This window comes from Phyllostomus discolor, chromosome 5 (genome assembly GCF_004126475.2).
Source record: "Phyllostomus discolor isolate MPI-MPIP mPhyDis1 chromosome 5, mPhyDis1.pri.v3, whole genome shotgun sequence".
In the NCBI taxonomy this organism is placed as follows: Eukaryota; Metazoa; Chordata; class Mammalia; order Chiroptera; family Phyllostomidae; genus Phyllostomus; species Phyllostomus discolor.
In genome coordinates, this window is record NC_040907.2 from 86702541 (window position 1) to 86722654 (window position 20114).

General features: G+C 45.4%; 1 protein-coding gene across 1 annotated transcript; it reads left to right on the forward strand.

Annotated features, from left to right (window-relative positions):
* The first annotated feature begins 6226 nt into the window (after window positions 1-6226).
* Window positions 6227-8543, forward strand: PPP1R3G (protein phosphatase 1 regulatory subunit 3G). The gene has a single exon (XM_028514145.2). It carries the CDS (start codon window positions 6843-6845, stop codon window positions 7905-7907), a length of 1065 nt encoding a protein of 354 aa, XP_028369946.1. The 5' UTR covers window positions 6227-6842; the 3' UTR covers window positions 7908-8543.
* Window positions 8544-20114: the final 11571 nt, after the last annotated feature.

A 20114-nucleotide genomic window follows, 5' to 3' on the forward strand; every position in this document is an offset into this window, starting at 1 on the left:
TAATCTTGGTTGTAGGAGGAGGTACGGTACGTCCACCTATTCCTCCATCTTGCCGGAAGTCCAGGCTTTCTTATTAACTCTTTATACCTTTGATTGTAAGAAGGTGGGGCAACCCTTTCCAACTTGGTGGGTTTTTAAAAATATTTTTCATCTTACAGAGAGAGAGGCATCCATTTTTGTTGTTCCACTTATTTATGCATTTATTGGTTGATTCTTTTATGTGCCCTGAACCAGGATCAAAGCTGCAAATTTGTGGTATCAGGACAATGTTCTAACCAACTGAGCTGTCCAACCAGGAGCTGACTTGGTAGCTTAAAAAAAACAAAACAAAACAAAACAAAACAAAACGAGCATGATTTGTCATAAGTGGGCTTCCAGAGAGGGCTGCTGTGGGGCTCAGACTGTGGAATGTGCCAGGTGCTTTTAAGTACAAAACCTGGCTCAGCAAGTTTACTCCCTGGGTAACTAGAGCCATTTATTTACCCTCTCTAGGCCTCCAAGACCTAATACTGGGTTTAACAGTAACAACTGTCCCATCGGGCTGCGTGAAGAGATGCTGTAAGTGGTGTTTAGCACATGGTGATCAGTAATATCATCTGTGCTAGACATTGTTTTAGTCCTATGTGGCTGAATGGCTTTGGTTGAATCAGTCACTTGAGTCCCTCCTGGCTTAGTTTTCTGCACTTCAGCAAGTCGATTGTACTGAGACCTCTTAAAGGTCCTTGATTCTATTAGAAGGCACACATATGAAAGCAAATTGAATCAGGCAAGCAGGGTTATGTTTTCTCAAATTCACTGAAACTTTATTTCATTACTATATTTCAGTTGTGTTGATAAATGTGGCCAAAGATGCTACAGAACTTGATCTACTCAAGTTGTAAAGCATTTTTTCTTGGAAGTTTCCATCGCTGAATTGAAGTCCCTGAAAAATCACTAAGACTTTAATTTAAGCAAGCCAATCTCTTCCCAAAAGCTGAAGAAGAGGTAGGGGAAATGTTTCTAAAATGCTTTTGCTCTTTTAAAATATTTTAAAATTTTGAGTATTTTCGAAATACTCTAATATGTTATATATGGTATTGAGAAGGAATGGGTTTTCCTCTGATCTCTTAGGTTCTGTAACAGACCTGAGAATTCAAATGACAAAGGATAGAATAACAGGAGAATAAACAAACAGATTTTATTTCAGGTTAATATTTTTACCTGTAATAAAGGCGTTCATGTGTAAGAAATGAAGACCTTCAAACAGGTTTGAGAGCTCACATACCGTTTCAACAAAGAAAGACAAGTTGTGGGGATGTGATGGACAAAGGAAAAAGGGGTCTGGGCCGAAGGTGCTGATTCGTGGGAAAGTGAGTAGGAAATACGTGGGTTATTTTAGCAGGTGTGTTTGTGCAGACTCATCTCAGCCTTGACTCCTGTCTCAGGTGATCAGAATGTTCTCTTCTTCCTGGCAGTGGGAGGGCAGTGGGAGAACTTATATGTACGACCCATGGACATGAAGTAAAGTGGGGGGAATGGGACAACTGTAATAGCCTAATCAATAAAATATATTTTAAAAAATAAAAAATAAAAATAAATAAATAAAATCTTTAAAAAGAGAGAGAGAGACCCCAGAGAGCAATTCTGCCCCTTCCACCATGTGAGGACACAGGAGAAGGCGACTGTCTGGGAAGCAGTGTTCACCAGGTACCGAATCAGCTGGAGCCCTGCTCTGGACCTCCCAGCCTCTGGACCTGTGAAGAGCGGATGTTGTTTATAAGCCCCACAGCCCCCAGTCCATGCTTTCTTTGTTACCTCAGCCCAGATGGACCAAAACAATGCCAAAGTACCACATTTTTGGGTGACATGTTCTGATCCCTTCATGGTTTCATGTTATATACATCTTATTATTTACTGTCCAGTTTAACAATCAAAAAACAAAATCAATAATAATGAAGGAATAATATCATGTACAGAAAAATGGTCCTATTCCTGAGGCACAGTCTCAAACATTAAGAATCAAGAGAATTTTTATTCCAGCTCAATTCTTGCCTTGAATGAAAAGTCTGAGCAATTGAGTTTTCCTCTTGGAGCCTCAGCTTGAAGGTCTAAAACATTTGAGCTTTAAACTAACTAGCTGAGCTCTCTTGGGTCCTTTCTAATTTGTTCTGTTTTATATAACATGATGTTTTTTAAACACACCTGCAGTTTCTTGGACACACATTCATCAAAAGGTTGAATCCAATTTCTCTCCCTTTGAATATATTGGGCTTAGTGACTCATTCTGTTCCTATGGTCTTAGGAACAGAATATAACAGGAGAAACAATGAAACTTCTGATATCAGGCCATAAAAAGTGATACAGCTACTCTGTCTCTCAGTCCCTAAGCAAGCAGGTTACAAGTGTGGCTGCTCTGAAGCCACTCTGCTGGAGATCACACAGAAAGATGCCTAAGGAGTACCAGTGGGTCCAGCCCCAGCAGTCTGGGGCTTCCCAGCCCAGACCCCAGACCTGGGCATCAAACTATCCCAGCTCTAGCCTCCAAGTGTCCACAAATGGAGAAGAATCAAGCTGAACCAAGGGAGCCCTGCCTGTCTTGCAGGTTCATGCACAAAACAAATGCTGTGGTTAAACCAACTACATCTAGGGTGGTTTTTTATGCAGCAATAATAACCAGAGCTGATGGTAAAGCAAAGAGCCTCCAAATGCCTGGAGTAAATATTTTACCAGCTGAACACATGATATTTGAAATTTAGCCCATATAGTCCACACCACTGAAATGTGTTCATTATGGACTAATGTATTCAGTTCTATACGGGCTAAATTTCAGAAAGTTATTTTGCATGCTGCATTATTTAACAAGCGACTTCAGTAATCTGGACTCCAGAGTAGTGAAGACCTGGACCCTGTTCTGGGTGGAAGCTTAGGGAACACTAAGCCTGGGAGAGACATTGACTTCACCACCTGGTGTGCAAGAGCAGAAGTGAGGGGTGAGAGTCAGAGACCCTCCATCACTTCCACACCTTTCAGGAGGCAAAGGAGAGGACCCCAAATGACAGCGTTGCTGAAAGCTCAGTCATGGGACCTTCTGAGCTCTAGACCAGCATATCCTGCTGTCGTATGATAAAAATATGTATTTGGCCTTTGTCTCCAGTCTTGGCAAAAAACTCCTGAGACCCTTGCAACTTCCTGAGTGACAGGGTGTATTTTGCTATTTATAAAGAGCCCATTTTGATCACACCTATTTATGTTAATGAGGTGATTTAGAGTGGGGCCCCTAGATAAGGCTCCTCACCAGGAAGACCGAGTGATTAGAGTTGGAATTTTCAGCTTCACCCACTGGCCTCCAAGAAGGAGAAGGGACTTAGAGATTGAGGACTATGAAAACTCTTTTTTTATTTTATTATTTTATATTTTATTATTTTAGAGAGAGGTGAAGGGAGGGAGAAAAAGAGGGAGAGAAACATCAAAGTATGAGAGAAATATTATTGGTTGTTTCTCACACACTCCCACCCGGGACTGCCCCACGTCCCAGGCCTGGGTCCTGACAGGAAACCAAACCCACAACCTGTCCCTTTGGGGGCGATGCCCAACCAACTGAGCCACATCAGTCAGGGCTCTTAGGAAAACTCTGACAGGTGCGAGGTGATAGCTCATTGTGGTTTTCATCTGCGTTCCTTTGATGACTAGTGACGTTGAGCATGTTTCATTTATCCACTGGCATCTGTATGTCCTCTTTGGAGATATCTATTCAGGTCCTCTGTTCATTTTTTAAATTGGATTATTTGTTTTTATGCTGAGGAGTTGTATGAGTTCTTTATAAATTTTGGGTACTAACCCATTATCAAATAGATGATTGGCAAATGTCTTCTTTCATTCAGTGGGTGTCTTTGAATTTTGTTGATGGTTTCTTTTGCTGTGCAAAACTTTTTCAGTTCATGTAGCCCCATTTGTTTACCTTTTTGTTGTTTTCCTTGCCTGAAGAGATATCAGAAAAAAATTAAGAGCAGTGTCAGAGTTTACTGACTAGGTTTTCTTCTACAAGTTTTAAGACTTACATTTAAGTCTTTAATCCATTTTGAGTTTATTCTTATATATGGTATAAGAAGGTGGTTTAGTTTCTTTTTCTTTGCATGTATCCATCCAATTTTCCCCAAATTATTTATTGAATAGAGTGTCTTTACCTCATTGTGTGTTCTTGCCTCCTTTCTCGTATATTAACTGACCATATAGGCATGGGTTTACTTTTGGGCCCTCTATTCTGTCCCACTGATCTACAGTATGTGTCTATTTCTACACCAGGACCATGTTGTTTTGACTGCTATGGTCTTGTACCATAGTTTGAGGTCAGGCAGCATGACACCTCCAACCTTGTTCTTCCTCATGATTGCTGTGGCTATTTGGGATCTTTTGTGGTTTCCATATAAATTTTTAGGGTTATTTTTTCCTAGTTTTGTGAAAAATGCCTTTATCGTTTTGATAGGAATGGCATTACATGTATACATTGCTTTGGGTAGTTGTGGGCATTTTAATGATGTTAATTCTACCTTTCCATGAGGATGGTATATGCTTCCACTTATTTGCATCTTCTTCAATTTCTTTCTTCAGTGTCTTACAATTTCCTGAGTACAGGTCTTTTACCTCCTTGGCTAAATTTATCCCAAGCTATTTTCTTATTTTTGATGCAATTATAAATGGTATAGATTTCTTAATTTCTTTTTCCGATAGTTCATTATTGATGTATAAAAATGCACCTGACTTCCGAATATTTATTTATTTATTTTTAGAGAGGGGTGGGGAGGGAGAAAGAGAGGGAGAGAAAAATCAATGTGTGGTTGCCTCTTCTGCACCCCCCACCAGAGACTCCACTGGCAATCCAGGCATGTGCCCTGACTGGGAATCAAACAGCGACCCTTTGTTTTGCAGGCTGGCACTCGGTCCACTGAGCCACACCAAGTAGGGATGAATGTTTACTCTGTATCCTGCAACTTTAATGAATTAATTTATCAGTTCTAGTAGTTTTTATTTTTGGGGGGGGTACCATTAGGGTTGTCTATATATTGTATGACGTCATTTGTAAATAATGACAGTTTTACTTCTTTCCAATGTGGATGCCTTTTATTTCTTTTACTTGTCTGATTGCTGTGGCTAGGACTTGCAATACTATGTTGAATAGAAGTGGTCTCACCACTTTTGTTGGTATAAAAACCGGGGGGGGGGGGGGTGCGCGGCTCAGCACCGTTAACCGTTGGGCAATCAATATTAGTCATTAACATGATCCTTACCTATCCCCTCACTACCTCTTTTACCTGCTCCCACATCCGAATGTCTAAAACCCCTAAAGCCATGGCCCCTTTAAATTCTGCCACATTATAAGGTTATTATGGCTCCGTTAAATGACCTGGGTAGGCGGGATTTGCTTTTTATTTTTTGTGAAATTGCGGATGTGTTTCTAGTCTCTCCCGCGTTTTATACAAGTAACGGCACACCGTGCACATAGGTTTTTTAGTGGTTCCCCCAACTGGTCTCCTGAGCCCTGCATCAGTGTGCCCTGGTTAGAGAGCCTGTAGGGCACCGCTTCAGACCTACTGACTCAGGGCGCTAGCGTGGGCCCGGCAACATTCCGCAAGCGCGCCGGGGATGCTCCTGCGCGCTCAATTTTGAGAGCCATTGACTTACATCAAAGGAAAACTAGCCTTAACACAAAAGAAAACGAAACGAAACGAAACAAAACAATGCAAAAACATTTTTGAAGTCCCCCCAATCCCCGGGCTCCGCATTCCCTCGGAGGGCCCGGGAGGGACTCTCACAACCTCGGAGCAGCAGGGCGGCCACCCCGCAGTCCCAGCACACGTCAGACCCCAGCTCCCCGACGCCGGGGACAGGGCGCAGGGGCCGGTGGCGCCGGTTTCCTGCGGCGGTGGGGCGGTGCGCGCAGACCGCGGAGGGGCGGCGGGCGGGACCGGAGGAGGAGCGGGGACGTGCTCCCGGGCGCCGCGCGAATGGCCTCCGGCAGCTCTGGGCTCGCTGCCCCCTGCGCTGGCCGGCGCGTCTCCGCACGGTTCCCCGCCCCAGACTCGGCCCAGGTGCACGCGGAGCGGCTTTCGGAAGCGCCGGGAAGGGAGCATGCCCGGCAGGGTCAGGATTCCGACTGGGATTGGCGCCCGGAGAGCCCCAAAGTTATAGGAAGGGAGAGGACGAGAAGGAGACACCTCGCGCTCTCGGGCCGCGCGGCCGGCCGCCTCCCAGCTTCCCCACAAGTGGGTTCTCCTCAGTTGCGCCTCAGCCCCGCGGACTTCCTGGGCCGCTCAGACAGCCGGGAGGAGCTCGCTCTGCGGCCCTCCGCGGGCGAACCGGTCAGGGCCTGCGGACTAACATTACCGGCCGAAGAAAGACTGCTCATGCCTGTGTCAACGAAAGCTGAGCGGGAGTTCATCCAGGAGCTCCGGAGGCAGGACTGCCGCGGGCCCTGCTGGGGTGGGAGGGAGGTGACAGGGCTCCCCAACTTCCAGAAGCCATCTCTCACTTTCCGCTTGAGCGTTTGGAAACCCCGCCCGCGCGCTCCAGCCCCGCGCCGCCTCGCTTCCAGGTGTTCCTCGACCGCCCCGCCCCAGGTCCTCCCCGGTCACCCGCAGGTTCAATCCAGAGGTGACCTGGCCGGGAGCCGGCCCTTGACCCGCATCCTCCTCCCACTCCGCCCAGGCGGCCGCCGCTAAAACCCCGAGGTTCCCACGTGAAACTGCGTTCTTATAAGGAGCCCCGGGTGCGCGTTGCACGCGGCCAAAGACTCAAGGTGTTAAGAGTCCGTAAGTCTTGAGCCCAGGGGTTCGCCACCCAGATAGGTCCGGAGGCCAGAAGGCTTCATGGAGCCCCAGGGGGCGCATCTGCTAACTTTGGAGGCGCAGGGACCTGCGCCCTTGGGAGACCCCCCGCCAGCCCAGGACGTGTCCTCCGCGGTGATCCCTTCCACGGAAGGTGTTAGGAACAGCGGTGACACAGAGGAGTCCCGGAGCGTGGACGCCAAGCCCTGGTCTCCCGAGGAGGAGGCTGACCTCTGGGAGCAGGAGGAGCTGCTGGAATGCCGCCGCCGCCGCCGCGCGCGCTCCTTCTCGCTGCCCGCCGACCCGATCTTGCAGGCAGCCAAGTTCTTGCAGCAGCGACAGCAGCTTGCCCTGGAGCTGGGTGCAGAGGGAGGCGAGAGGGCCGAAGACACGCGGCACAGCCCGGGTGACTGCTGTGCCAAGTGCAAGAAGCGGGTGCAGTTCGCGGACGCGCTTGGGCTGAGCCTGGCCAGCATTAAGCACTTCAGCGAGGCGGAGGAGCCTCAGGTGCCACCAGCCGTGCTCTCTCGTCTCCGCAGCTTCCCTATGAGCGCGGAGGACTTGCAGCAGCTCCCTGGCCTTCTGAACGCGGCTGCCGCGCCCCTTTCCGCGCCGCCTGCACGGCTCCGTCCTCTCTTCGAGCTTCCCGGGCCGGGAGCCGCGGCCGAGCGCCTCCGGCGGCAGCGCGTGTGCCTGGAGCGAGTGCATTGCTCTGCGCCTTGGGGCTCGGAGGTGACGGGCTCCGGCCGAGTGCTGGGCTGCCCCGGGCCGAGGACCGTGGCCGTGCGCTACACTTTCACGGAATGGCGCTCTTTCCTGGACGTGCCCGCGGAACTGCAGCCGGAGCCAGAGGAGACACAGCTGCAGGAGGCGCCAGCGGGAGAACCTAGACCCGAGAGTGCGGAGGAGGAGCCTCGCGCCGAGCGCTTCCATTTCTCTCTGTGCCTGCCCCCGGGTCTGCAGCCCAAGGAGGGGGAGGAGATGAGCGCGCCGGATGTAGCCGTCCACTTTGCAGTCTGTTACCGCTGCTCGCAAGGCGAGTACTGGGACAACAACGCGGGGGCCAACTACACGCTATGCTACGCGCGCCCAGCCGACGCTCTCTGAGCAGTCCGAGCGCGCTTCCAGGGACTGTGGGAAGGGAGTGCGCCAGGTGACTTGCCCGGATGCCTTGCTGAGCGTCGTCCACCTTGAGTGAAGGGATTGTGGAAGGAAGGGAGGGAGCCACTCAATCGTAAAGTCGCACCCAGGCAGATTCTGCGAACAGGCATGGTGAGCCTCGGCAAAGCACCCGACCTCCGGCCCTTGTTCTCGTCCCTCAGGCCTTCGTAACTGGCCTCTTGACTTCTAACCCTGCATCAGAATGGAAAGAAATCCTCAAGACTCTGACCAGTAGCTTTCTCCAAGAAAAAGGCTCTTGACCCCTGAGCGAGGCTCTAAGACCTTGGGAAGTGTTTTTAACTGTCAACATCGTGTTTCAGTCTTTGAAGCTTGCTGGAGACCACCCAGGTCTCAGGGAAAAGACGAAGCATCCCGCCACATCTCCCCAAAGGAAGGTGCTGGACTGTGGGTGTTCGCGGGAGCTTTCCCTCGGGGTTCTTTCTCAGAGAAAACCGGGTGGGGCCTTGGACCGCTGTCCTTTGCTCTTAATGGGACTCGGGGAGGCGTTTGTCCGGCCTTGACGATCTTTACTTGTGCCTTTGTACAAATGCGCTTTAAAAAAGTAAAAGCCACTTGCACACCTCTTATGCTCCACTTTATAATTCCGTTCCTGGGGGTCTGGGAGGTCTTGACAGGTAGGGGAGCTTCCTCAGCTGATGACGTTTGCAGTTTCACAGTAGTTAAGCAGTGCTAATACTGAATTTCCTCACTTCGATCCCTCCTGTCTGTTGTAAAGGCCCAAATTTCCCAGACTGGGCAAAAAATATTCTTTAATATGTTTCGTGGCAGGGTTCTGTCCCCCAATGAAATAAGTGAAACGAAACGCCAGAGTAATCCAGTGGGCCTTGGCTGCTAGCCGCGCGCGGGAGCTGGGCGCTCATCTCCAGCCACCTTTGTGCAGGCAGACCACAGAGCCTGAGTTCTTCCAGGCCATTAGCAGTCTTTGAAGCTGGACCCAAGCGCAGTGGATAGAGAATGAAAAGTTGGCCCTCTGTCCCACTCCGAGCCACAGCAGGTAGTGGTGATGTGATGCATGGCGAAACATCCCCAGCAAGTAAATGCTCTTACCCAGATGGGTGCCCCACACGTGGCAGGACTGGACCCGGATGTGGTCACCCTTCATGCACCGCTGATGGCTGTGGATGTCCAAATGGGGTGGCCATGAATGAGCAGGACAGATGGGCATCCTGGATGAGGGCTCCATTCTTTTACACCTTGGTCATCTGTTGGTAATTAATTTGTCTTTCTTTCGTTTTCATGTTTTCTTGCAATGACTACTACAATGCATTTGATTTGTAATAGTGATCTTTAGGGGAGAGGGGCAGTTTCACTATTGAATAAGGGTGGGTCAAATTAAGCCTGAAGCCTGTCCTTGTAGGGCCTGACAGCTAAAAAATGATTTTCACATTTTTAAACATTTGGAAAAATTCAAAAGAATACTATTTTGTGACACATGAGAATTATATGAGATTCAAATTTCAGTGTCCATAAATAAGGTGTTATTGGAACATAGCCATGGGCCTTTATTTACATGTATTTATGATGGCTTTTCTGCTACAAGAGCAGAGTTGAGTAGATGCAACAGAGGCCATATGGTAAGGCCTAGAATATTTACTATCTGGACCTTTACGGAAAGCATGCCAATCCCTGCTCTAGAGAAGCAGTATTTTTTAAACACTATATTGTGAGAGTTATACCAAATAAGGCAGGTACACTTTTTAATTTTACTTTATTTTATTTTTATCCTTACTTGAGGGCATGCTTAGAGAGCAGAAGGAAGTGAGGGAGAGAGTGGAAGAGGGAAACTTGGATATGAGAAACAAATCTGTTGTCTTGATGCAGACACCAGCCCTCAGTGTCTGCATCGTTATAGATGAAATGAGACATTCACACGGACTACCGAGTCCGGTGGAGGAAAAGGGACAGCATGGCTTTTCCCTCAAGGGGAGCAAAAGCCTTGGCCCTTGCCGTGACCGGCCTTTATTGGGTTTCTCGGCACATTACATGATGGTCCCCATTTACTATGTACAGGTTTGCTTTAGGTGGTTACCTTTTTACCTTTTACAGAAAACAAAGGAGTCAATGCTGCTAATCACATCACAGAAAAGGGATATTTGCAAATGAAAAGGCAAAAGTGGTTTAACTGTTTACACTCATCCTTGGAAGGTTTAGCATGGATTTTAGGAAGTTACTTTGCAGCAAATGTCCTCAATTCAGGGCGAGGGAGTTTTTTTTTTTTTTTTTTTTTTTTTTAGCAAGAGCAAAACTCAAAGTGGCTTAGGCACATTGCAAGCCTGATTCCCCATGGGAGAACCTATTCATGGATGTGGGTCCTGTGCATCTCCAAGTGGGAGCTGAGCCCACGCCATGCAGAACAGTCTCCTGCAGTTGTCTCTCTTATGCAGAGGAATGGTCCTGCAACCTTCCAGTCTTTGGGAGGATGCTCCAACCAACTGAGCCACACTGGCCGGGGAAAGGAATTAAACTTTCACTAAAATTTGCCACTTGAACTATACCTCCTTTGAGTAAAGGTAGAATGGTTTACATTACTCTTAGTAATCTTCGTTAGAATAAACACTACAACACCAATGTACAATTATTCCTGTACTGGGGAAGGGAATTGACCTGTTGCCTTCTTTCATCTGTTAACCTAAAAATAAAAAGGCCTTTCGAAGTGAATGACAATAAGCATTTCTTGAGATCGAGGAGCAGCTGTTTGGGATGCACTGATTCAGGCAGAAGCCCAAACGGTGCTCTGGTCAGGAGACAAAGACAAGGGTATTTATGAGAAGGGTAAAAGAAACAATTACATCAATAGAAGGAAGGCATTTCTGCTGGTGCAGAAACATAACATAGGGATGCTAATTTTAAACAGTGTTTTTAATTTTCAGTCTTATAGTTATAATAAGTGCTTTCTTGTTATCTTTGCAAACTGCTTTTTGGGGCACAATGTTGCTTTGGGCCCAGTCCAAAGGTTCTTTTGCCCTGTTTCAATATTTCACAGGTTTGAGGTATAATGCATGCAAGGCAGCTTCTCTGGCATGGCAACTTTGGCTCTGTTTTAAAGTGGTTCCATTTAGTATTTTTTAGGACACATCTAAGAATAAATCAGTGTGTCTGAAATGTAGCATCCATCTGAATTAACGTCAAGCTACAAAAACTGCTACATATTTTTGAGATGCTACCTCAAAATGAGCATCTTAAGCTATAGAAATATTTAGTTTGACCTTGGTTTAGAGACATCCCTTTTGATTGCAGTAGTCTCAAAGTAATTAATCATGGAAAAAATTTAAAGCTTTATTTATAGTTGGAGTAAAGTAGATTAAAAAATGGTTACATAGATGACATAATGAAATTTTAATTCACATAGTTTTTTGTAAGATTTTATTTATTTTTAGAGAGGGGAAGGGAAGGAGAAAGAGGGAGAGAAACATCAATGTGTAGGTGTTCCTCACACACCCCCTACTGGGGACCTGGCCCCCAACCCAGCCATGTGCTCTGACTGGGAATTGAACCAGCCGCCACTTGCTTTGCAGTCTGGTGCTCAATCCACAGAGCCACACCAGCCAGGGTGAGGTCACATATTCTTACAAATACTATAACAAATAAGCAATTACTAGAATTACTTCATTTTTTTGTTCCTAAATACAAAAGTAGTCAAGTATTCTTTTCATACGTCTGGTATACCATTTCTTTTTGAATAGTGCTTTATTACATAATAATAACACCATGATACTTTGAATTTTTTCTTATGTATTATGAATACATTTTAATTGAAAAGTATTGATAACGTACATAGCCTATAACTTAGATTGAAATGCTGGTTTATATGGTAAAAATGCATTTGAATTATTTAAAATGAGGATCCCAGTACAATAATAGAAATAAAATCCTCTTGTGTGGTGTCCTTTAAAATGGTCACTCATGAAATCTAGAATAAAATAGATGAGAAATGGGTTTTTAGGAGGTACACAATGCCAGCTGGTACACTGATGCACAGCAACTTTCCTATTCTCATAAAAAACTTTTGATTTCCAAAAGTATATTTTGGAAATCAAACCATTAATTTTAAAAGTTCTTATTTTATAATAAAACAAATGTCAGACAGAGCTGTTAAGAAAGGAAATCTATCTTTGCTCTCCCCCAAATCTTGGAGAACAGCTTTTTTAAGGTTCAGAATTATGTAGAAGATTTTGAACAGCCCAGTCTTCCCGCACATGATTATAGCAAAGTGCCAACTTTCATTATAGACTGATAGCAAACATTTTGTAAAGAAATGTAAGGAAGTTAAAATAGGATTTATTTGTGAAAAGTTAATTTTAAAGGAAGTGGTAATACTGACCAGAGTAAGGAAATATTTAAGAGTGTGTTCTCTGAATGGAATGAGAACACCCATACTCACCCCAAAAGCAAAATTCCCACAATACAGTGAATTACTGTTGTTGTTGTTTGCAGAAATATTTACTTCAGCTTGAATAAAGGAGGGTCATTCTGCTTAAACCATAATAGCTTAAGCATTTAACATAGCTCTAGTGATCAGAAACAAGTTCTCAGCTTGTTTGACGACCCTGGCCGCCGCCAGAGAGATCCCAGTTTCTCCCTGTGGGCAAGTGGTCTGGGGACGGCGCATGAAGTGTGTCCCTACCTCACGCGTTTCTGAAGCAGTGGCTGGGAATGTGGCCATCTGTGTGGCACCAACCGTTAACACTGAACATGTTCAGGTATGGAATAGTGGAGGCCAGAGGCGGAGGTATCAGTTTTCAATTGCTTTGGCTATCGTGTTGCTTAGGGTCAAAGATTAAGAAAATACTTTTGTCATAATCTAAAGGCCTGCCTGCCTGTAAAGTGAGTTCCAGAAGAAATGTTTAAAAATACACTTTGCTTGACAGAATAGACAAAGGTACCAGGGGAAGCCCCCCAAAACCAGGAATTCATTTATAAACAATTGTGTATTTACCCTGACATGTTTAAACTTCATTCACCTTCAAAGTACTCTTCATTCGATGCAATATACTTATCAAGACATTTTTTCCTCTGCTCAAAACAGTTTTTGAACTCATTGATTTTGATACTTTTTTGTGCTTCTGCCATTTTTTGTTTCACCTCTCTACATGGGCAAAACTTTCCCTTTGAGGACATTTTTCATCTGGAGAAACAAAAAAAGTCGTCTGGGGTGAGACCATGTGAATAGGGTGGGGCATGGGGTCATGTAGTGTTTGGTCAAAAACGGCTGAACACTCAGCATGGTGTGGGCAGGTATGTTTGTAAATCACCCATCTTGAAATGAGCAAATGCTTTGAAAGAGTTTTCCAAAAAAAAATCACTGAAGTCAGATGCCTCTCACAACAGTGCCAGCTGGTACACTGATACAGATGGGCTCCTAGAACACTCACCTGGCTGGAAAGCCTATACTACAAGGGGCCCGCTCTAGCAGATAATTCTGGGGTTTTGGAGTCCTCCCTCATAGCTATTTAAGCACAAAACAATGGTAACTTAAACATTAACAATAGTCACAAGACATTTAGTTTCTGCCTTTTGCTTTAAAGATAATGTCACTAATACACAATCATGAGATACTTAGCTGAATCTTGGTTCTTCAACCAGTTGGGTCAGCGGCCACTCTGAGGAAGGCACAGACAAGATGATGCCAGGAGCTGAACTAACCAAAGGAAAACCACGGAGGCTTACACAAGAACTGACTAATCAGTTTCACCTTTGACCCCTAACACCTAATCCTCAATGTCTGCCTTTGAAAACCCTTGATTAAAAACCATCTGAGAGTCTGGATTTTGAGTGCCAGCTCCATGTCCTCTTGGCATGGTGTCCTGCCAATAAACTGCTTTATTTCTACACCACAAAACTCGGTGTTCAGAGTTTGGCTCTGCTGCACATCAGGGCACAAACCCTGCTCGATTGGGTGGCACATGGAAAAAAGTTTCCCCTCAGGACTGCCAAGTCTAGGAATCAAGGTGGCTAACTGGTGCCAAGACCTAACTAGGGAGACCAGAATCCTGCTCTAGGGAGTGGATGCAGGATTCTGGGAGCCCAGTGAGTGCTGGGGACGCCAAGGCATCTCTGTCCCTGGGCAGCTGGGCCACAGCCCTGGCAGCCTTCCTGTAGTACCCAGGTAGTGAGGCAGGAACCATGAACCTTGGCCCTAGGGACAGGGAAACTTTCCTCTGTCAGATGGGCAGTGGGCCTCCACCTGACCACACCCTCACCTGCTCTGCCCTTCCGTCTGCGGTGACCACGCTGGGGCTTCCCCGGGCATGCTTGCTTCATGAGCCCACCCACAAGATGTCGGCTCATGGCGAAGCAGACACACTTCTGCTCATTTTAGTTTTGGAGTTTTAATATTGGATTCTTTGTACATCTTTTCACGAGTTTCCCGTACTTATGCTTTCTAGCATAAGTTTTTGCATATTTTAGTATGCTAAATTTTTTTCATTCCTTGACTCAGTCGTGTTTTTTAGGAGCATGTGGCTTGGAGCCACTTGGAGCGTTGTGATCTGTTATATGTGCTTTGTCAGGACTTTAGGAACACTCTCGGGGGTGGGGAAATTGGATGTTTTGCTTTTTTGTGGCATCATGGAAAAGAGTCAGACATGCATTTTTTTGGTTCACACAATGGGACACAGGTTTGTAGGTTAAAAGAAAGCACTGTGACGTGTGGTAACTTAAAAAGCAACCTTGACAGTGAGCTTTTTGCAGTCTAGCCTTTGCCCAGCCAATCACCATGATGCCAGGGCCTGGACAATCTCCAGGGGACAGGCATGTGCTGTTTGCAGCCACAGCGGCCAGGGGCTGGGTGCAGGGTGGAACCTGACAAACTGGGTTCAGCCCAGTGCTTCACCTTTCCTCCTGCAGAGCAGTCCTCGCCATCTGGTTAGATAAGTGAGCCTGTGCCTGGAAGTCCTGTGGGAGAGACTGACCCAGGTTTCTCCTCTGGACTACAAAGCAGATACGTTCTGCTCAATAACCTGCAATCTTGTTCCTCTATGACTCCCCTTCACTGACTAGGAGACTATCATAATACATGGTCCTTTAATGCTCCAGGGGCTGGTAGTTGGACTGCTCAAAACTGTACTTTAAGGTCATTAGGATCTAAACTCTATCTTTTTGGTAGACTTTACATTTGCATTTTGTGGAGTTTAATCCTTTGACCTTGGCCATCTGTGAGCAGACAAATTTTGGCAAGGAAAGACGGAGTAACATTTCAGCTGAATGTAGATTTTTTTTGAGATGGCACAGATCAAGGGCTTACTTTTAAGATGTGCTAGTGAGACCTGCCTAGAGAATCTAACAGGAGAACAGAAATCAATTTAAGTCAAGTGTCCAAAGCCGGTTCAACTGGAAAAGCTACAAACATCTCTGGAAAGCAAAGGTACTTTAGAGTAACTTACAGATATTTAAAGATATTAGGCCAGTATAATTTCTCCATTATTATATTTACTCATCCTGTTCATATTGTTGGCATTGCTTTGACCCTTTGAAACTGGTTCTCTGAAGTCATTTCCCAAGTTGAGTCAATAGCACCCTGATGTATCCTGAAATGGGAAATTCAGTCTGAAAATCTGAATTGAATAAAGATTGAAAGCAAGTGAATTTTGTGAACTAAGTTTGAAACATTTAATCATCAAGTTGAAAAAATCATAAGCACGTCCAGCAGAGGCTTTCCTGCAAATAGCTAACTCATGCTGTACTGAGGAAGGAAGCATCCCTTCCAGCAGAAGGGAAGTCTATGGCCATGGGAAGCCAATAGTCCGTAAAGGGGTCGTTTTGTATTGCTCTCCAGAGCGTAAGAGGTTTCGATGCCTCAGGCATCGAACAAACTCACAAACAAAATGTGAGTTTATATTCAGAACTCCTTTTAAATAGTCCAGAGCGTTCTGTTTGTATGTTCCTTTAAGTTTGTTTAGGGACAGTCGTGTTTTTAGGTGCAGACTTCAGGCATGTGTTTTGATATTAACCTTTTTCAGCTAGAAAACCCCAAGGCCTGTGCTCCACCCATGTCACAACTATGCAGGCCGCAAGATTAGTGAGGTTTATTTGTTGCATTAGAATTGTGAGTTTAGAGGGGAGGGAATTTCCGGGTAATTTCGGGGGAGAATTGGAAGGGTTTACAGGAACAAGTATAAAGGACACATGGACAAAAACTAGGGGGGGTGGAAATGGGAGGGAGGTGGGGAGGGAGGGTTGGGTGGGCTGGGATGGGAATAAAGGACAGAGACTGTACTTGAACAATGATTAAAATAAAGTTAGAAAAAAAGAATAAGCAATAAATATGTTTCAAAAAAAAGAATTGTGAGTTTATAAATCTAATTGAGTTTGAATGTCTCTGGATAGCTATAAATTGATATTAAATGGATAATTGCAGGTATAAATATATATTAAATTACAGACAAGTGCTTAAAAATAAAATTCATAATATACTTTTTGCAAAAAAAAAGGAAAAGAAAACCTTAGTGCATTGTATTTAGAAAGGTCTGTGAGTTCCTCACCTTAGCCCACTATTTGCCCAAATCTGAATTAGAGATTGCTTCTGTTACCAGATCCTGAGTTATTTTGAACTTTGCCATTTACCAGAAAGTCATTAAAAATGAATTTATGTATTGGTGCAACATTCCCTGAAAGACCAGCTTTTTTTTTTTTTTTTTTGGCAGAGAAAACAACATCTTCGCAATGGACTGTAAAGGCATTGCCCTGCATGACCCGCCTGCTTGCTGGGGCCTGTTCCCTTCCACCCCGTGCAGGCTCTGGCCTGGGCAGAAGTGTGCTGATGGCCGCTGTGAGGCTGAAGTTATAGTGTATAAACCTTTGCTTTTGGCTCTGCCACATCCAGTTGCTTCAGAAGATCCTTACAAATGGAGTCTTTACTATCTGGATAAATTTGTTACAGCCAAGGGGTTCTAAAATGATTTAGCAACATCCTCTTCAGGCACAGGTGTACCTGTGCCTGACAGGTCCTATCACAGGCAATGGTGGACACGTGTGATAAATGACCCATTATGTGAGAGCAGGGGTTTGGGACTGTAGGGCAGGGAGACACACTTAAACGGGCAATGGCTCCTTGGGAGTGGTGATGGAGTTTGTGTTGGCCCACAGACCAATCTTGTTAAGGTCCACTGTCACTGTAATATCCCCGCAATGTCCAAGTCATTTCTCCAGGGTCTGAACATGCAAAGGAGCCTAACCAGAGTGTGTCCCCAACCCTGAGATTTCCAGGGACACTGCCTGTGGAGGGTTCTGACTTGCCAAAGGAGGGGGATGAAGCCCCCAGCCCCATCTGGGGTGGGGGTGGTCATCAGAGCTGGAGTGAAGATGACCATCAGCTTTTGCTGGCACTGTGTCTGCCCTCCTTAGCTGAAACCAGATGGGGCCGAGGGCTCCTTTATCAGCTCAGCTGCACAGCACCAGCAGGAGTGGGCCAGTTTCAGATAGCATATTTTATGTGATTAACGCAGCTCCTTCTGTTTAATAATGTGAGAAAATAACCTCATCAACCTTCATTTTAAGATTTGCTTGAGAAATGTGCCCAGTGGGAAGCTTGGGATGAGTAACACATTTCTATGAATGTGTGCTTTGGAAGTGTTTATTTAATGAGAACTACTGTAGTCAAAACCCAGCCTCATGTTTCTCCATAATCCTAAAAAAAGGACCGCTGTCAGAGGGGAAGATGTTTGCTGAGGAGTGTGAAGGGGTTAAACAAAGGAAAGAAGACTCATGGACACAGGCAACAGCACGGTGACCGCCAGAGGGAAGGGGAACATGGGGGTAGGTGGAAGAGGGCAAAGGGGGGTAAATGGCAATGGAGGGAGACCTGACTTGGGTGGTAAATACCCAATTCGATACACAGATGATACATTGAATTATACACCCGAAACCTATATAATCTTATTAATCAATGTCACCCCAATAAGTTCAATTAAAAAAAGGATAGTTCTATCTTTGTGGCTTGAAAGTGTTTTTCAATTCTGAGGACTTGTTTTTTAAAACTTTGTGTTTTCTGCTCTGTTTTATGATTATTTTTCTGTATGTGTTAAACCAAAAAAAAAAAAAAAAAAAAAGAAGAAGAAAAGAAGCTGAACACAAAGTCCTAATATGAATAAAGAATGTGAAGCAATTTGGTGCTTTAGAAGCTATCACTGAGTCAGGGAACATTTTTGGTGGTCACACCAGTGGCATCCAGTGGGTAGAGGCCAGAGGTGCTGCTGAACTCCTACAATACACAGGATGGCCTTCAGAACCAAGGATTCTGAAGCTGTTAGGTTGGAAAATCCGGAGTTAATGGTCTTGTGCCAACATGAATTGCCTAGTTTTGACAATTTGCTAAGGTTAAGGTGAGATATCATGACAGGGAAAAGCTATAGGAAGGACACATGGAAATTCTCAGTGCTATTTCTACGATTTCTTGTGAGCTTCAAACCATTTCAAAATAAAAAATTTAATAAAATTAAACAGTTTTTTTTTAAAGAAAACCTACAGTTGAGAAGCGTACAAAGTGTTGCCGGGTGCTATGTAGTGAGGGAGTGCGCAGCGCTGCCAGGCAGGCGGCAGGACGTGGGAACCTGCTCAGGTGCGAGGCGAGCCGGGCCTGCACCAGGCAGCAGCTGAGCTCTGGCCAGCTGTGTGATTTCAGGCAAGTCCCTTTCCCTAGTGAGCGTGTGGTTTCACATCTGCAAAACGGGGGCAGTCCTTCTGGCCTAACTAGACCGTTGTGACCACAAAAGCAATTTATTTGTGAAGTGTCCATTATCTATAGTTGTCTTTCTTTTCCCTCTGCCAGCTGGTTTCTACTGATTCTATCCCGAGGATGAATGGTGTCTGACTTCATCAGAATGTACAAAGAATAAATACATCTTCCAATTTGGGGGAAAAATTACACTAGACCCGAATGTACTAATGACACAAACTGCTCTTATTGCCTGGACACGAACATGCTACTTATTTCCTGGTTCTCCTATGATGGGATGTGTTACGTATACATGTCATTGACATAATGTATACAACCTGTGTATGTTCACCGACTTACATCCGTTGCATTGCCTTGAAAGATAATCCTTCCTGTCTCACGAAACTTTGGGGGAGCCCTGTTGTTGAATAGTTTGGTGTCGTTGAACATTCATTCTTTGTGACCTTAGGCTTCTGTGACAGACCTCGCCTGACTTACTTTCTCCCCCCAGGCTGCTCCTTGTCAGTCTCTTTCAAGGCTGATTGTCCTTCTGTCTGCTATCCTGTCTTTCAAAACACCTTTCACTCTCTGTCCTCTGTCCTTATAAGCACGTACAAGAGACACGTACAAGAATGTTTATAGCAGCATTGTGTGTAATAGTCAAAAACTGGAAACAGCGCAATCAGCAGTCACAGCCAGCACTCAGAGATCTTCATATCCCCGCTGAGGTGTGGTGGAGACCGCAAAGGAGTAACAGATCCGCACATTCCACCTCGCATCTCCTTGAGACATGCCCCCTGAGTGCAGCAGTGGGCAGAACCCATGTACTAACCTTGTCAATTATGTCACTCTCTTGCTAGAAGAATGGCTGATTTTTATTTGGTTAGATACCCATAGCATGGGATACTACTTGCCTGGACTATTTTATTCAATTTGAACAACTATCAGCTGGGGGGTGAGGAGACACCTTGTCTACACTCCTGGTTGCTAACAAGCATTTCTCACACACTTGTGGTTATTTTGTCCCTCTTCTCATTGTGGCCCACGGTGACCTGGGGGGCAGGGCAGCCATTGGTGGGGGAGTTCGTCTATCACAGGTTCTGAGGGTAGGACTTCTTTCACAACAGTGGGAGGCCACAGCTTGGGCACTGTGTACACTCTGCAGACTCACACTTCCCTGGAATAAAGTCTTCTTGGCCATATGGACTTATTTAGCCCATCTGAATCTCACACTTGGCAGTGTTGCGAGTAGCCTACACCAGTTATAAAGATGATGTCTGTCTCTACTGACCCTCATTTTTCTTATTTCAATACTTGGGTTGGGAGGAGGTTGGGTGCTATTTATTGGCACCCCCTTTGAGACTCCAACACAACTCTGAGAGATAGGTATTACTCCTATTTTGTAGCTAAAGAAATTGAGTCTCAGAGAGGTTGAGTAATGTGTCCAGGGAAAAAGAGACTGAGCCTGGATGTGAACCCAG